The following is a 14,491-nucleotide window of genomic DNA, read 5'->3' on the forward strand; positions in this document are numbered from 1 at the left end:
GCAGTTCTCTTCAGCTTTGGCTTAATAATTATGTAATAAAGTGCCGAGTTTAGCCGAACTCTTCCAGTCTGATGATTTGCAGGGAGGCAGCTGGCAGGATCAATACTTTCCTGATGCACATGTCTGGAACCAGCAGGGCGGTTTGCTTCACTTTAAAGGAATACTCCAAAGATTTTGGACCCACGCCCTATCCCTATCATTTACAAAGTGAGATAAGCTCATAAATACCTTATTTCTGTCTGTGCGTCCAGCGGCTGGGTCCCAGCTGTTAGCATCGTAGTTAGCTTAGCTCAGCTGCTGGAGGTGAAGAGGAAACAGAGCCGGACTGACGAAAGTGGACAAAATCCTCCTTCCAGTGGTCCAGGGGACGGCGTATTAGCACATGAAGTAAATCCAAATGGTTATAACACATTTTAAAAGGCGTGTTTTCCTTTTCAATCCCTTACATTAACGTTTTGATGCACACAGATCTGCACAAGCATAGTGCTCCGCGGAAGGATATACCGGCGCACAGCGGCTGAGTCTGTGGCTTCAACTGCTGTGCGCCGGTATATCGTTCCGCGGAGCATTATGCTTGTGCAGGTCTGTGTGTATCAAAACGTTAATTTAACGGATTGAAAAGGAAAACACGTCTTTTAAAATGTTTTATAACCATTTGGATTCACTTCACGTGCTAATACGCCATCCCCTGGACCACTGGAAGGAGGATTTTGTCCACTTTTGTCAGTTCGTCTCTGTTTCCTCTTCACCTCCAGCAGTTGAGCTAAGCTAACTACGATGCTAACAGCTGGGATCCAGCCACTGGATGCACAGACACAACAAAGGTATTTATGAGCTTATCTCACTTTGTAAATGATATGGATAGGGCTTGGGTTTAAAATCTTCGGAGTATTCCTTTAAAAAGGCCGTATTTACTGAACACGTGTCTGTTTGTGATTCAGCAAAATCACAGGAATGATGCATCGTCTGAAATGCACTCACTTCACTTCAGAAATTCATCAGCTAATTTCTGTTTGTTTTTTTTGCAGCTCTGGTAGAAAATGGTGTTTTACTATAATATATCACATCGGGATTTGTACGAATAAGTCTGTGCAAGACGACAACAACATCAAGATTTGGCCCATGAGCCTTATGTTTGACACCAAAAATGTAGTGTGTGTCCGTGTGTGTGTGTCCATTCTCTGCTGAGGAATCACTTACATACATGCCTACTGGGCCCTGCGGCCCCTCAATCCCCGCCGTCCCCGTGAAACCCTGCAAACAGAAGACGTGTTGACTGGAAACATCAGTCATTCTTCTTTGAACAGGAGTGAAACGTGTTACAGGAAATGAATTATCAAGGTATAGTGATTCTGTTAATGGTCGTTTTGTTCGTCTCACCCTGTCTCCTGGGGGTCCCGGTGCACCCGGTGGTCCCGCCTTCCCCGGTGGCCCCTGTTAGAGAAATCCCACAAAGAATCTTCACGTCAAGGCGGATCATCAGATGCCGAGCCCATTAAATCTGCAGGATTATTGACAAACAATCAATCCTCGGAATCGTACCGGGGATCCCGGCGGGCCGTCCGCTCCTCTCTCTCCGGCGAGTCCCGAGAAGCCCTGGGAATGAAAGGCGTGCTGAGAAACAAACAAGACTACAGAAGCTCCGAGCGAATGTGGCAAAAAGAAAGCCTGTAATTTATTTATTCCAATTAGCAGACGCGCAGCGAGCCGTTAAATTATTGATTTAAAAGAGTGGCTTCAGTATTTTACTGATCGGTATTTAATCAGGCAGTTAATTCACGGCTTCCTGGTCATTCCAGGGGATTAGAGTTATGAGGCTGCAATTCAAGTGTCATTATGGATGAAAGACTGGAAATGAGGATTTTTTTTTTTTTAAACTGGGACGTTGGAGTTTTTTCCAGAAGCTTTACAACATTTCTTTTTAACAATGAAAAGTTTTGGTTCCACTTCGCCACACTATCAGTCAACATGGGGATTAGAGTGTGTTTAAAGGTTAAATTTCACCATCTGCTTCCACAACCTGGAGAAAATCAGACTGTAAATTTAACAAATCAAGACCCATAACTTTGGAATGTCATCAACAAAAGTAAATCAATTAAAAGCCACCAGACATAACAGCTTCTGGAACAATAAATGAGTTTATGCTCACTGTAATGTAAGCAAGTAAGTAAGTAAAATGTATTTATACAGCGCTTTTCACAGACAACGTGTCACAAAGTGCTTCACAGTTTAAAAATCACAAAAAAGACGATTCACAGTACATGAGAACATATCATACAAAAAGAACAAGTTACTACCAAGACAATACTGACTGGGGTCTAGAATGCCTTCTGAAACAAGTATGTCTTTAAGAGTTGTTTGAAGGCATCCAATCAAAGTAATTACAATTTTTCTTTAAGTTACTAGAAATAGCAGCTCTGTCCATGAGGCTTCTCAGCTGAACGTTTCCCCACATTTGATTTAAATTTATTAATTTAGATTTTCTGTTTCAAGCAAACCTCCTCCTGAGGTGAATAAAATATCCTCCACGTTACAGTGATTGGCCGTTTTGGTTGATCACCTGTGAAGAAATGGAAGAACATACTCCTGAAGTATGGAGGGCAGCTTTAGATTAGCTGAAGAAACCGTTTCTGCTGGATTATTTAATCCCTCAATATCACGATGTTGGCTTTGGTTTTGAAGGCTTTTTATTAAATGCTGATTTGTTGGGGACAAGGAGACACAAAATGTGACTTAAATCCTGTTTCCAAGACGTTTCAAGAGAAAACGCATCACGTTTAGCGTTTGAAAATGATGTCTGTTTACACCGAACTCTAAAAACGATGGATTTCTCCTGTTGAGCCACTAGTGGGTGCTGTTGTCCATTTGTGCAATGAAGCCAGTTACAGATTCAGCAGCTCTGAGCACAGTTGTGCTCCAAGCTCCTTATTTAGTGAAGGGTTTGCATGTTCTCTCCATGCATGCAACATGTTTCTTTAGTCAGCCCAGTTTCTTGACTTATATTTCAAAAACATGTGGGCTGAGTCGTGATTTTCCTGCTTTGTCATGGTGTCAGTTCAGTTTGGATTACAGCGTTTGGATTTCATATCTCAAAATAACTGCAATATAATGACATTGTATTATATAATGGTATGATAAAGTGCAGGAAATTTTGACTTAATTATATAATAACATGTACATTTTGTAATAAATACAATATCTAATTTCCCTCCATGTGTTTTCCAGTAAACCGTCACATATCGCAGTGTTGCCTGAAAGTATAAAACACAATGTTTTAGAAAATAATGAATTAAAAATAAGTCACTCTTCTGTTTGTTCAACTGTTATGGTGTGCATGCTGCAAAATCCAGATTGTTTATAATGTGTATAATTGTAATGAGTATTGTGCAGCAACAATGGCATGATTTTGTAAATGAGACAAGTGGTGTAGGGTTTTATAAGTTTGTTTTTTAACTTCTTGCTACTCCATTTGAGCAAACAAGCTTTGATTCATGTTCTTTTATTTTGAATTATTGCTCAAATAAATATACAAAATCAGATCAAATCAGTGTGTGTGTGTCTCAGGGATTATTGGAGGAAAAACGGTCAAGCAGTTTTTCCCCAGTTGATGCCACCGGTACGCTAATAGTATAGGACAATTTACTTAGATAATTTTCAGAAAGCATTCGTGACAATTACTGTAATGAATACTGATGAATACAATATTGTAGACTTGCTATCATCACATAAAGAACTTCGAATTTTGTTAAGATAAAAATAAGGAATCCACACATTTTCTAACAGGCAGGGTTATGTTACAATTCATGAGAAAATGTTTGAATGAAAAGTGTGTGTTACTGAAGCATGAAGTGAAAGCATGAATCATGGGGTTATGATCACATGGTGCTTTTCATGGCCTGCGGCAAATTTATGACTTCAACCCAAACGGCTACACACATTTTAAGACATTTTTAAGACACCAGTTCAGATTTTAAAGACATCTTGGGACCCGATTCCTCGTTTTCACAGAACACACTGATACGTGTTGCCCGGCTGGGACTCCTGTTTTATCGCCCGCTGGTGAATCTGTGAAGCGCTCTATAATTACGTCTAGTAAAAAGTGTAATGGTGTGTTAGCTGAACCCCGGGGGTCGGGGGGAGCGAGGTCACCCGGCGGTCGAACGCCTTACCGCCGGTCCTTTACTGCCGGCGCTGCCTGCTGCACCCGAGAGACCCTGAAACACAGAAAACACCCAAAATGCAATTCCTTTCCAGCGGAGGTCAACGAGAGCGCCGGTTCAGGCTTTTATCACTTGCTCCCACAGAAATAATAAGTTCTGCACTAAATAGAGAAAATGCAATCATGTAATGGCTCTCTGAGTTACAATTAAACTCCCCAGCCAGATAAAGGCTTCAGAGTGAAGGAAGACTGCCTCCTGCTGCCCGACAGCTCCTCATCCACAGCGCCGCCGCCGCCGCCTCTCTCAGCTCCAGGCTGGAGGCTTTGACAGTTTGAGGTCATTTCTATCCGAGCACACTTCCACAGCATCGCTCCTAAATATCTGTATTCAGCGGGAAGAGCAACGCAAAGCGTCTCATAAACAGAGAAACCCCCCACGAAGCATCCGGGAAGAGGAAATCTGGCGAGGAAAGAGAGAAAACACTGATCTGACGCTACTTCTGTATCGATCCCTTCAGGACTCAGGAAGCAGAATAATTATAAAACGATTCATATAATCTCCTTCTACCCCTCATCTTAAACTCCGATCAGTGGCGACCTTAACCCTGAAACCACCGTCAGGTGAACGGCTACAGGTTAATCTCTGAGAACAACACAAAGAGAAGCATGAAGCGCGCACAGCCGTTTGAGGCGAGGAGATTGGAATATGATAGAGAATGGGAACCTGTGTACCAGGCTTTCCTTCTGCTCCCCCTGGTCCGGGCGGGCCTGGCAAACCCTGCGAGAAACACACAAAAACACAAGCGTGGCACAAAGGAAGCAAACTTGATCGTTGATTGGCTTCTTTCTCTGTTTGGTCGTCATGGATGAAGGTCCTGCCTGCTGAAATAAGACTAGAACAGAAGAAACTCTCTCTCTGGGTGTAGATCATACACTCTGCAGCGTGAACTTTAACTATCAGCCCTTTTTAGTTTTCAGCATTTTGAACCTTGGATTATGTGTGTAACTTTACCGATGGGCCCGGCTGGCCGGGGTGGCCCCTCGGTCCAGAGTAACCCTGGAAAAGAGAGGAGGTGGAGGAGACGTCAAGGGCGGCAAAAAGTGAACCTTGATAGAATTTACAAACAAAAATACTGATTCTTCAGAATTAAAAAATGTGGAGAACTCCCATTTGAACTGTATTCCAAACACAAAAGCATCGAAACAGTGTGGCGACGCTGGGATCCATCTCACCTTGTTCCCTCTGGGTCCTGGCTTGCCGGGGCGTCCATCGGGTCCTCGGTTCCCCTTTAAGCAGGTGAAGATCAGATCAGAGGAGTCAAACACGTTTCAGTTCAGGGGCCACACAAATCCAGCTTTGTCTTGAGTGGGTCGGACGGGGAAGATAGTGTCGTGATAACGTTTACATCTTCAGTTCGCTGTGACACAGAGTGTTCGCGATGAAAATGTCCAAACCTTCCAATGTGTGCTGGATCGGACTGAATGGTTTTAATCAAATTCTGAGCCTGAAAACAACATTTTCAGGCTGAAACGTGATGTTTTCCTGTTAAAGCGGTGTATGTTGTTGCACAGATTGCCGTGGCGGTGGAGGCGTTTCCAGACTCATTACTGGTGCACGGCTGTATCGACGCAGCAGAGTCCAGCCGCGCTAATGAGCGTCTTCGACCAGCTTTTCGGTCAATAGCACAGCGTGTTGCTCCTCTGAAGGCTCCAGACAAACCATGTGTCTGCACAAACAACGGACCATTTCCTTGCTTGTTACGTGTGTTTAGTCATAATCCCACGGTTCCCTGAAGTCGTGGTGTTTCCAGATGTTTCCAAGAATCTGTCCTCTGGCTTCACGAGAAAACAGACAGATGTGTTTGCATCTGCACACGGGAGGACGACCTTCATATCACCCCTGATAGGAGGACGGTATCTGTTAGCAGATGTATTTCTGTATGTCTGTAACATCGTGGAGGAGAGGCTGAGCGGACCACGATGAAATATTGGTGAAACTAATGAGTTTTTGGACGATTAAAGCCGTTTTTGGAGCGGCGTTACCGATGCCCCGTCCACTAGACCTATACGGATGTCCGCCGCTCGATTTTGGATCTAAATTTCTCCCGAAGCACTGTTCGGATCTGAAAATCCTTCCGGGTGAGTATATTGTTCTACTTCATTCTATAAACAACGTGAAAGCTGTTTAAACCGAACTCATCCTTTAACATGGAATTGTATCTCTGCACTGGTACATACGCTGGTATGGCCCTCCCTTGAAAAAGACATACTTATCTCAAAGCTGCTTTCTGTTAAATTAATAAGACAAAAATAAATAAATAAAAAGAACCCTGGTGATATAATAGGTTTTTCCACAACAAGAAGTGCTTACTTTACAGAAATTAGGTAAAAAGAAAAGCAAAGACTCTTGAATGATGAGCGTCCTCTATTCATGGTGTCACCAACTCTCCTCCATCTATAGCAGGGGTGTCAAACATAAGGCATATGGACCAAAACTGGCCCACAACAGGCTTCGATCCGGCCCGCCAAACTAGCAAATGGTAAATGTAAAAAAAAAAAAAAAAAGAACTTCTTAAGATTAGTGGACACAACACTGAGTAATTGTTGTAATATAAAAATTTTCTTCACATATACGCTGCAGCGCAACAAAGAAAAACCGTAAAGTTTAAATATGTTAATTCCAGTAGAAACTGTGCTGTGTTTGGCCCCTGATCACTCCTGGTCTCCAGCATATCGATGTTGAAGACGTCATTTTATCGCCTGTTTGTGGAGGCTGTAGTAACTTCCTGTCTGAATAACACCTGGAACGGATTTCCGAACTTCAGAAGAAACGGATAATGAAAAACACAAAGACTGTCTGTCTGTGCGTCGTCTGCTGCTCAAACTCTTTGGAGTCATTAATAAAACTGTGTAACGTGGATTAATGAGCTTATTTTTGAAACCTTTTTAACATTAATCTGCTTTCATGTCCTGTTTGTAGAGAAGACAAACACAGTATCGTTCATCTCTGGATTATTTCTGGTCCCACAATCAGAGGATGATTCCAGCTGTGACAAGTAATTCCAATTATTCTCTTAATCCCTCTGACATGCAGTCAGTTTTTCTTTACAATTATAAAAATGTTGAAACACTTCCTCTACCTCAGTCAAATAGTTACTAGTTAAGTCACTCAATGAAAAGTGTTGGATTTACATTCAGGAGGCTGCTGGGGAGCGTGACGCTACGCAGCGACCCGCCGGTGTTTGGATCAACACGTGAAGTCATCTGAATCATCACTGACCTTTGAACCTCGGCTGCCCTGTTTCCCCTGCGGACCCGTTTCGCCGCTCGAGCCCTGAAAGAAGGAATCATTATAAAATGAGTCAAGCTCTTGCTGTTGTCACCACAGCGCCGCTGCTGCAGTAAACTGATGAAAAAACACCATTAAAGCAGCGAGTCACTGTCACAGGGTCAGCACAGACCAAACACGAGGCGCCGGCGGTCATACCTGGACGCCTCCGGGACCCGGCTGGCCCTGGACTCCTGGGAACCCTGGAAACCCGACGGGGCCCCGCTCTCCCTGAGGACCCTGGATCCCCACTGCCCCCTGAACACCCTGGAAGAAAAACACAGCACTTCTGACTTCTGCTTCTTTAAAAGGCGATCTGGACGTTTCAACGTGATCGGTGCTTTGATCTGACGTTCTGCTGGAATAACAAATTATAAAACTGTTGCAGTGTTTAAACATCGACTCGTCTGGAAGGGTTAATTTAACACTTCACATACAAACTCTGGGAAAATGTCAAATTCAAATTGGAGGGTGTTAAATTTGTTTTCAAGTTCGCTGTGCCCTCCCGTGTCTCTGAAGTCACTTCCCTGCTGAGTCTCAGGTCAGGGTCGGAGGAGGTGCTTTTAATTTGATATTATGGAGCTTCTCACAGGTCGGCAGGAACTCATAATACACACTGACACCACTTAACCCACGGCAGGCTGTCGGAGCCTGTGTTACTTTATTTTACGGCAGTCTAGCTGCTGATGTTTTGGCAGACTGTATTCTCGATCCTTCCTGGATTTTTAAGCGTTGAGTGAACTGAAACAGCAGAATTAGACAGTTGGTTTTTGCTTGATTTGTGGCTTTTCTTCGTTCCTTCGTGTTCGAAGCTGTCGGTGATGATCTGAGCAGCCTGATTATTTTCATTGCCAACACTTCAGAGTCCTTATTCCTCCTCAAATTTATGAAATGAAGTAGATAAACGCAGATCAGGATCTCCAGCAGTGATCACTTCAAACCCATTATTTTCACTACATTTCATCAACGAGAGACGATCAGCCTTTGTTGTTAAATACTTCTGACTTAAGGGGAATAAAGATTTGAGATGTAGAGTGAGATGCAGCTGAAGTGTGACTGGTTTCAAGGAGGATTGATTTTGGATGCAACTATTTAAAAAAGGGTAATATGTGAAAAAAAAAGCCCATACGTTCATGATGAGTCAGGTTTAAATCCACATCGATCCAGCAGCACCAGAGACTTTCTGTTTATTGTCCGTTTCCGCAGACACATTGATTTTCCGCTGTTGGAGTGAAGCAGCGCCACATTCAGCTTCTCCAGATTTTTAATCGGATAAAGTTCCAGTTTGCCATCTGTTTGAAATATCAGAGCAAACGGCCGGGGGGAGTCTGGCTGGAACCATGACGTCCAGCATATCCCGGAGAAGACTTTTCGGCGAGGGTTTGTATTCCGGACCCACGGGAGAGTTTCTCCCGTCTGAGGCTCTTATGGGCCTTTCTGTGTAGAGTTTGCATGTTCTTCTTGTGCATTTGTGGGCTACACAGTACAAAAACACGCATCTGAGCGCACCTGGTGTCTTTAAATTGTTAGTAGTCTTTTAGGATCAGATTCTCAAATCTATAAAAATGGATTGATTGAAGTATTTTTTGTACAGAGGACAGATATCTGACAGGAAAAATCTATAAAAATGCCACTCGGTTCACAATTACTAATAAATGTGTTTAGAATCTCTAGTTGTCATACGAAGCAATGCAAAGTCAGTTTGTTCTCTTTGTCAAAAAGTTCGTACTTTGTCTCCTTTCGGTCCCGGATCTCCCTTGTCTCCATCTGGGCCTCTGCTACCCTGTTGAGAGGAAGACAATTCAAATAGAAGCAGAGTCCAGCGTGTGTGTGTGTGTGTGTGTGTGTGTGTGAAGATACACAAACACCGACCGTGTCTCCGCGAAAGCCCACGTGACCCGGGCCGCCTGGTGAACCCTGAGGGGAAACAAGCGAAGAAAGCCACTCCGATTGATGGATGGATTATTGAGTTTTTAACTTCATGGGAATCCTCCATTCAACATCATTTAAAATCTACTGATTTATAGTGAATGAAAAACTTTTACTTGAGCACAGGTTGATGAAACAGCATCCAGTCATCATGCACTGAGACTTTATCACCACTAGATGGCACTGTGACGCTGCAGCAGCTCTTCTACAAGCCACCTGCTTCTCCAGTGCACATGGAGGATGTGTGTGTATGTGTGTGTGTGTGTGTGTGTGTGTGTGTGTGTATATATAACACTGTGAGGGTTTAAGGGTAGCAGTGCAACATACCATGGGCCCCTCGAAGCCCGGGTCCCCTCGGCCACCCATGGGCCCCACAGGACCCTGGCATTAAAAAAAGAAAAGCGAGCAGGTAAAACAACACGATGATGCCAGCGTCTCTCACATTCTCTCTTAACGCAGAAACTTTTAATCCTTGTAGAATAGAAAATGAACAGAAAATTCAGTGATATTCATCCACAGTACAGACGGAGAAACATCCGTCAAAAAGAGGCCTACTGGAAAAAAATCGCAGCAAATTTAAAGCGACACTAAGGAACTTTCAGTTTTCGTTGATTTTGGCGGTGCCAGTGGACAAAAGCGGTAGTGTTTTGCCTGAACGAATACCACAGTTCCCATGAGGACTAGCGCGTGGCATCGTAAATTGCTGCTCCTGGTGGCGTGCTGTCGGACTGAACTCGCCTACATTTGTTTCCAGTGGCTGTGTGAAGGACGGATAGCGACGAGGTCATGAATCTAATGGTGGCTAAACAATGTTATATCATGATGTGACGCATGCCGTAAAGCAGTCCGCACATTTGCAGTTTTTTAGTGTGCAGGGTTCCTACCACCCTCCTCACAGCTGCTCAGTCCAAGTGAAAGCAATACTGACGCCCTCAGCCCGTGACAGAGGGGTCAGTCAACTAGTTGTAAGTCGATGTATCATCACAAAAGATATTAAAATGTTTTATTAAGGTTGAAAATTGCCTTGGTGTCGCTTTAAGGAAAATGATTAATACTTCTCTCCATTTTCATCAACATGGATTCATTTGACAAGTCTTGTCAACTCCAGTGAATTTTGGAGGCATTTCAATTGCCAGATTAGGTTCAGGATGTTCGGGGGGAGAGGAGCAACACGTCAGTTTCCCGTGTCTGACCTGCAGAATGAAGCAGCCTGGCTGAATCAAACCTGCTTCTAAAGAAGCTGGCACATTTCAAAATGTGACGGAGAGACAAAATCATGAGATTTTCAAAAGATCTGATATTTATAATTCAGAGGCTGACCAAATCATCCATATTTCATTATCTCTACATTCAAAACTCATCTAAAGCAGATAAATCGCTGAATGTATTTCCACCCGGCTGCAGTACGACAGCCGGTGGAAGGGCGGACCCTGTGCCTTGATTCAGATGTGTCAAACACCGGACACACTGCTGCATTCTGAGTTTGTATCTGCTTTCATGGGAACATTTTTAACTAAATGTACATTTAGGGTTTCGAGTCGTTTTGAATTAGAAACCATTTGTTATTGAATAGAAATCAAAATGAGGAAACCAAACTCACGGGATCTCCTTTGGGTCCGGGAACGCCCGTCAGTCCCGGCTGTCCCTGTCAGGATGCACAGATTGTCAAAAACCCCTGCATGTTATCCACAGCCAGTAAGATGCCTTTATGTTGTCCTTACCTGAAGTCCTCTGAGTCCTGGAGGTCCCATCTGTCCCTCCAAGCCCGGAGGACCCTGGTTGGTAGGAAAAACATGGAAAGTAAGACATTTCAGGTCAAACACACTCCAGGTAAATCAGTACGGTAAATGCAGAGGTTGAACCTGTGGGCCCTGGAGGCCGGCGCTGCCAGCAGGTCCCAGGTCGCCCTGAAACAAACACAGACATTATGAAGGAAACTGATCACATTCAGGCCGAGAACTACGAAACTATGAAACTATGAAACTATGAAATGTTTCAATGATGTGAAAAACCAACTGACAAGAAAAAAAAATGTTTTAAATTTCCAATTTCGATTAATTCCAATTTTTTTCTGTAATTAATTTATCAATTCAAAGACATTAATGTTTCACTGAGTTTATTACAGCAAAACAAATCACTTCTGGAGTCTTAGACCTAAAATCATCATAATATCTTGGTCTGAAATGAAAAAGGGAAAGTGGATTTTTGGAAATCAGTCTGAAAAAGCAACGTTGTCTTTTCTGTGTGGATTAATTCTTAATTCTGCTCTGCTCTCATATTGAAACTGAACCCACTGAGCTGATGCTGTGAAAAGATGCACTGCAGTCATCTTCCTCCCCGCCTGAAGCCCAGGGAGGTCACCAGAGGTCAGGTCGTGTCATTGGGAGTTTTGATGATGCCAAACACTTCTAAACTGCTGATCAGTAACTGAGAGGAGGTGAGTTCACGTCACTTGAATAGTAATTATACCCTTGAGCCATTAACTCCTTGAGCTCCGACTCGTCCCGTAGCACCCGGTGCACCCTGCAACACACACACACACACACACACACACACACACACACACACACACACACACACACACACACACACACACACACACACACACACACACACACACACACACACACACACACACACACACACACACACACACACACACACACACACACACACACACGAACAGCAGGCGCTGATTGAGAATTTGCACAAACTCAACATAAATACCTAAGTTGTTTAAATCGAGCTGTGTGCTCACCGGAGGGCCCGGAGGACCCGGGGGGCCGTTCACGCCGCTGTCCCCCTGAGAGACAAGACCGTAAGAACAGAACGCTGCAGTACAGACTGTCATAACTCCAAACCTTCCCTCTGGTCTCACTGCCACTTTAATTATCAAGCAAACTAATAAACTTTCTCCCTCAAATGTCTCTATTGATACATGAAAACCAAAACAAAAATCAGGTGATATTGTATAAAATGTAATAAACAGCAAGCACTGATCTGTGATTTACTTAAATTCTGTCTTCGGTATAGAATGCAGTGAAAACAAAACGTCATTATTTTGACCTCCTGCATGAATTACACCTGTTAACTGAGTCTGGGTGCAAAATGGAGCCTGGTTACATTCATCACCAATGAAAGTTGAGAAAAATGAGCGAAAAAATGAGTTTAAACTGTCTAAATCAGCGATGTTTAAAACTGGCCCACAAGAGGCTCCAGTCCGGCCCACCAAACCACCCAGTGCAATGTGAAAATTTCAAAGAAAACACTTTTTTTTTTTTTTAAACAAATTTCGGAAGAATAGCAACGCAACGCGACACTGAGACCTGAGCTGAGATATCGCTGAAGCTGTGATAAACATTAACTACCTGGTTGATACCAAAGCAGCCTCAAAGCCACTGCTGCCAGGGTGAGTTTGTAAAAACATCCACAGTGAGTGCAAACAGCTGTAGAAGTTGCCCCCCCCCCCCGACATTTCACTGTATTTTGAAGCAGATGGTTAAAAAAAAATTGACAATATTTTGAAACTGCGGTCATTTTCGGTTTGATTTTAAGAAAACAGACATTTTCATCACACATAGTTTGCACCATAACAAAGAAACGATTAAATTAGGCCACATGGGGCCCCCCCCAAATCCCTAAAACCAGATGAGGAAGGAGTGTTACTGTGTTAAAGAAGTATCAGGCAGGATTTCAGTTCTCACACTCTTTCTGGATGTAGCTAAAAAGGGAAGTGATGCAATGTTTTATACTACATTCAGTGATTCACACATCTTAGCAGCAACTTTTTTTGTAATTTGGAATGGATGCTAATTATTGATCACATGAACCCAGTTCAGTAAACAGGTCTTAAAAAAAAAAGAAAAAAAAGAAACACACTTCACATATTGAAGTAATTTCTTCACAACACTGAATGATGCAGTGACGAAGACCAACTGTTCAAAATCATAAAAGACTAAATGAAGAAATGCAAATAAATCTGTTTATTTATGTCAGAAAGCAAAGCAGTCAGTTCTTCACTCACATCAGGGCCATGTGGTCCCTCTGGTCCCAGTCCACCCCGGATCCCCTGAGGCCCCTGCAGACAAGACGGAAGTCAATCTAAAGCTGTGAATCACAGTTAAACGTATCTAAAGACTCACGAGGAGACTAATAAATACACTGAACACTGCATGCACCAATGCACAATACATTTTATCTGAAACGACCCTTGATTAGGAATCAAGGTGAATTCAGCTGAGCGTGTTTTTCTCCTAATAAGACGCCAAACATGTGGGCTGAGGGCTGGTGTTTCGTCTGTCTCATTCTTTTCGTTGGTCCTGTGATGTACTCCAATCATGTCGGGAGATAGAGAGTGAAGCAATGCCCTCTGGGTAATAAATACTCGATTTAACCAAAGGGGTTATACATATCATGGAAATCCCTCCCGACAGCAGTGTTTTTGGGGTTTCTTCTTGGATGCTCAGAAGAGGAGACTTACTGGAGGTCCGACGGGACCAGGAGGACCGAGTAGCCCATTCGAACCCTGAGCAAAGAAAATACTCATCAGAAAACTAATATGATGTGGAATTACAGCAAAAGGGAGAAAAACATCTATCCATGAAGCGAACAGTCAAATCAAGATGAACATCTGGAGTCACAGCAGCGCGAATCCACTGCAGCATGAACTCCGACTCATCAGGTACCAAATCATTCGCAGCAGATCTTTTAAATCAGGGGTGTCAAAGATAAGGCCCGTGGGCAAAAACCGGCCCGCAAAAGTCCGACTGTACTGCAGTGGAAGGGTGAAGACAATCGGACGCATCACGCTGTACCTTTTCACCAGGTTCACCGGCGTCTCCTCTCGGACCCTTCAGGCCAATGAGACCCTAAGAAGAAGAAAAATCAAAAATTTGCATCAGCGACACTTGAAACTGTTGGTTTCTCGCAGGTGATCGAAGGCCTGAATAAAAACATGAGCAGGTATCGATATAAAGCACCTATAATCAACATTCTTTATTACAGTGTTCCTTGTGACGTTCTCTTTCCTTTATCCATGTATGAAGGCTCCTGGTGCCATGTTGGAGAGTTTAACA

General features: G+C 43.4%; 1 protein-coding gene across 4 annotated transcripts in view; it reads right to left on the reverse strand.

Annotated features, from left to right (window-relative positions):
• The window catches only part of LOC115382789 (collagen alpha-1(I) chain), a 98,384-nt gene that overhangs the window by 25,358 nt on the left and 58,535 nt on the right, over positions 1–14,491 (reverse strand). For all 4 annotated transcript variants that reach the window (XM_030084682.1, XM_030084681.1, XM_030084684.1 and 1 more), the window contains 20 exons: positions 14,231–14,284; positions 13,897–13,941; positions 13,441–13,494; positions 12,175–12,219; positions 11,886–11,939; positions 11,279–11,323; positions 11,138–11,191; positions 11,017–11,061; positions 9,744–9,797; positions 9,360–9,404; positions 9,217–9,270; positions 7,647–7,754; positions 7,440–7,493; positions 5,393–5,446; positions 5,172–5,216; positions 4,884–4,937; positions 4,170–4,214; positions 1,543–1,596; positions 1,381–1,434; positions 1,201–1,254 (listed from right to left, as the gene is read on the reverse strand). In XM_030084682.1, the coding sequence (XP_029940542.1) occupies positions 1,201–1,254; positions 1,381–1,434; positions 1,543–1,596; positions 4,170–4,214; positions 4,884–4,937; positions 5,172–5,216; positions 5,393–5,446; positions 7,440–7,493; positions 7,647–7,754; positions 9,217–9,270; positions 9,360–9,404; positions 9,744–9,797; positions 11,017–11,061; positions 11,138–11,191; positions 11,279–11,323; positions 11,886–11,939; positions 12,175–12,219; positions 13,441–13,494; positions 13,897–13,941; positions 14,231–14,284 (1,071 nt within the window). The remainder of the gene's footprint in view (positions 1–1,200; positions 1,255–1,380; positions 1,435–1,542; positions 1,597–4,169; positions 4,215–4,883; positions 4,938–5,171; positions 5,217–5,392; positions 5,447–7,439; positions 7,494–7,646; positions 7,755–9,216; positions 9,271–9,359; positions 9,405–9,743; positions 9,798–11,016; positions 11,062–11,137; positions 11,192–11,278; positions 11,324–11,885; positions 11,940–12,174; positions 12,220–13,440; positions 13,495–13,896; positions 13,942–14,230; positions 14,285–14,491) is intronic.

Source organism: Salarias fasciatus (genome assembly GCF_902148845.1).
Source record: "Salarias fasciatus chromosome 7 unlocalized genomic scaffold, fSalaFa1.1 super_scaffold_4, whole genome shotgun sequence".
Taxonomy (NCBI): domain Eukaryota; kingdom Metazoa; phylum Chordata; class Actinopteri; order Blenniiformes; family Blenniidae; genus Salarias; species Salarias fasciatus.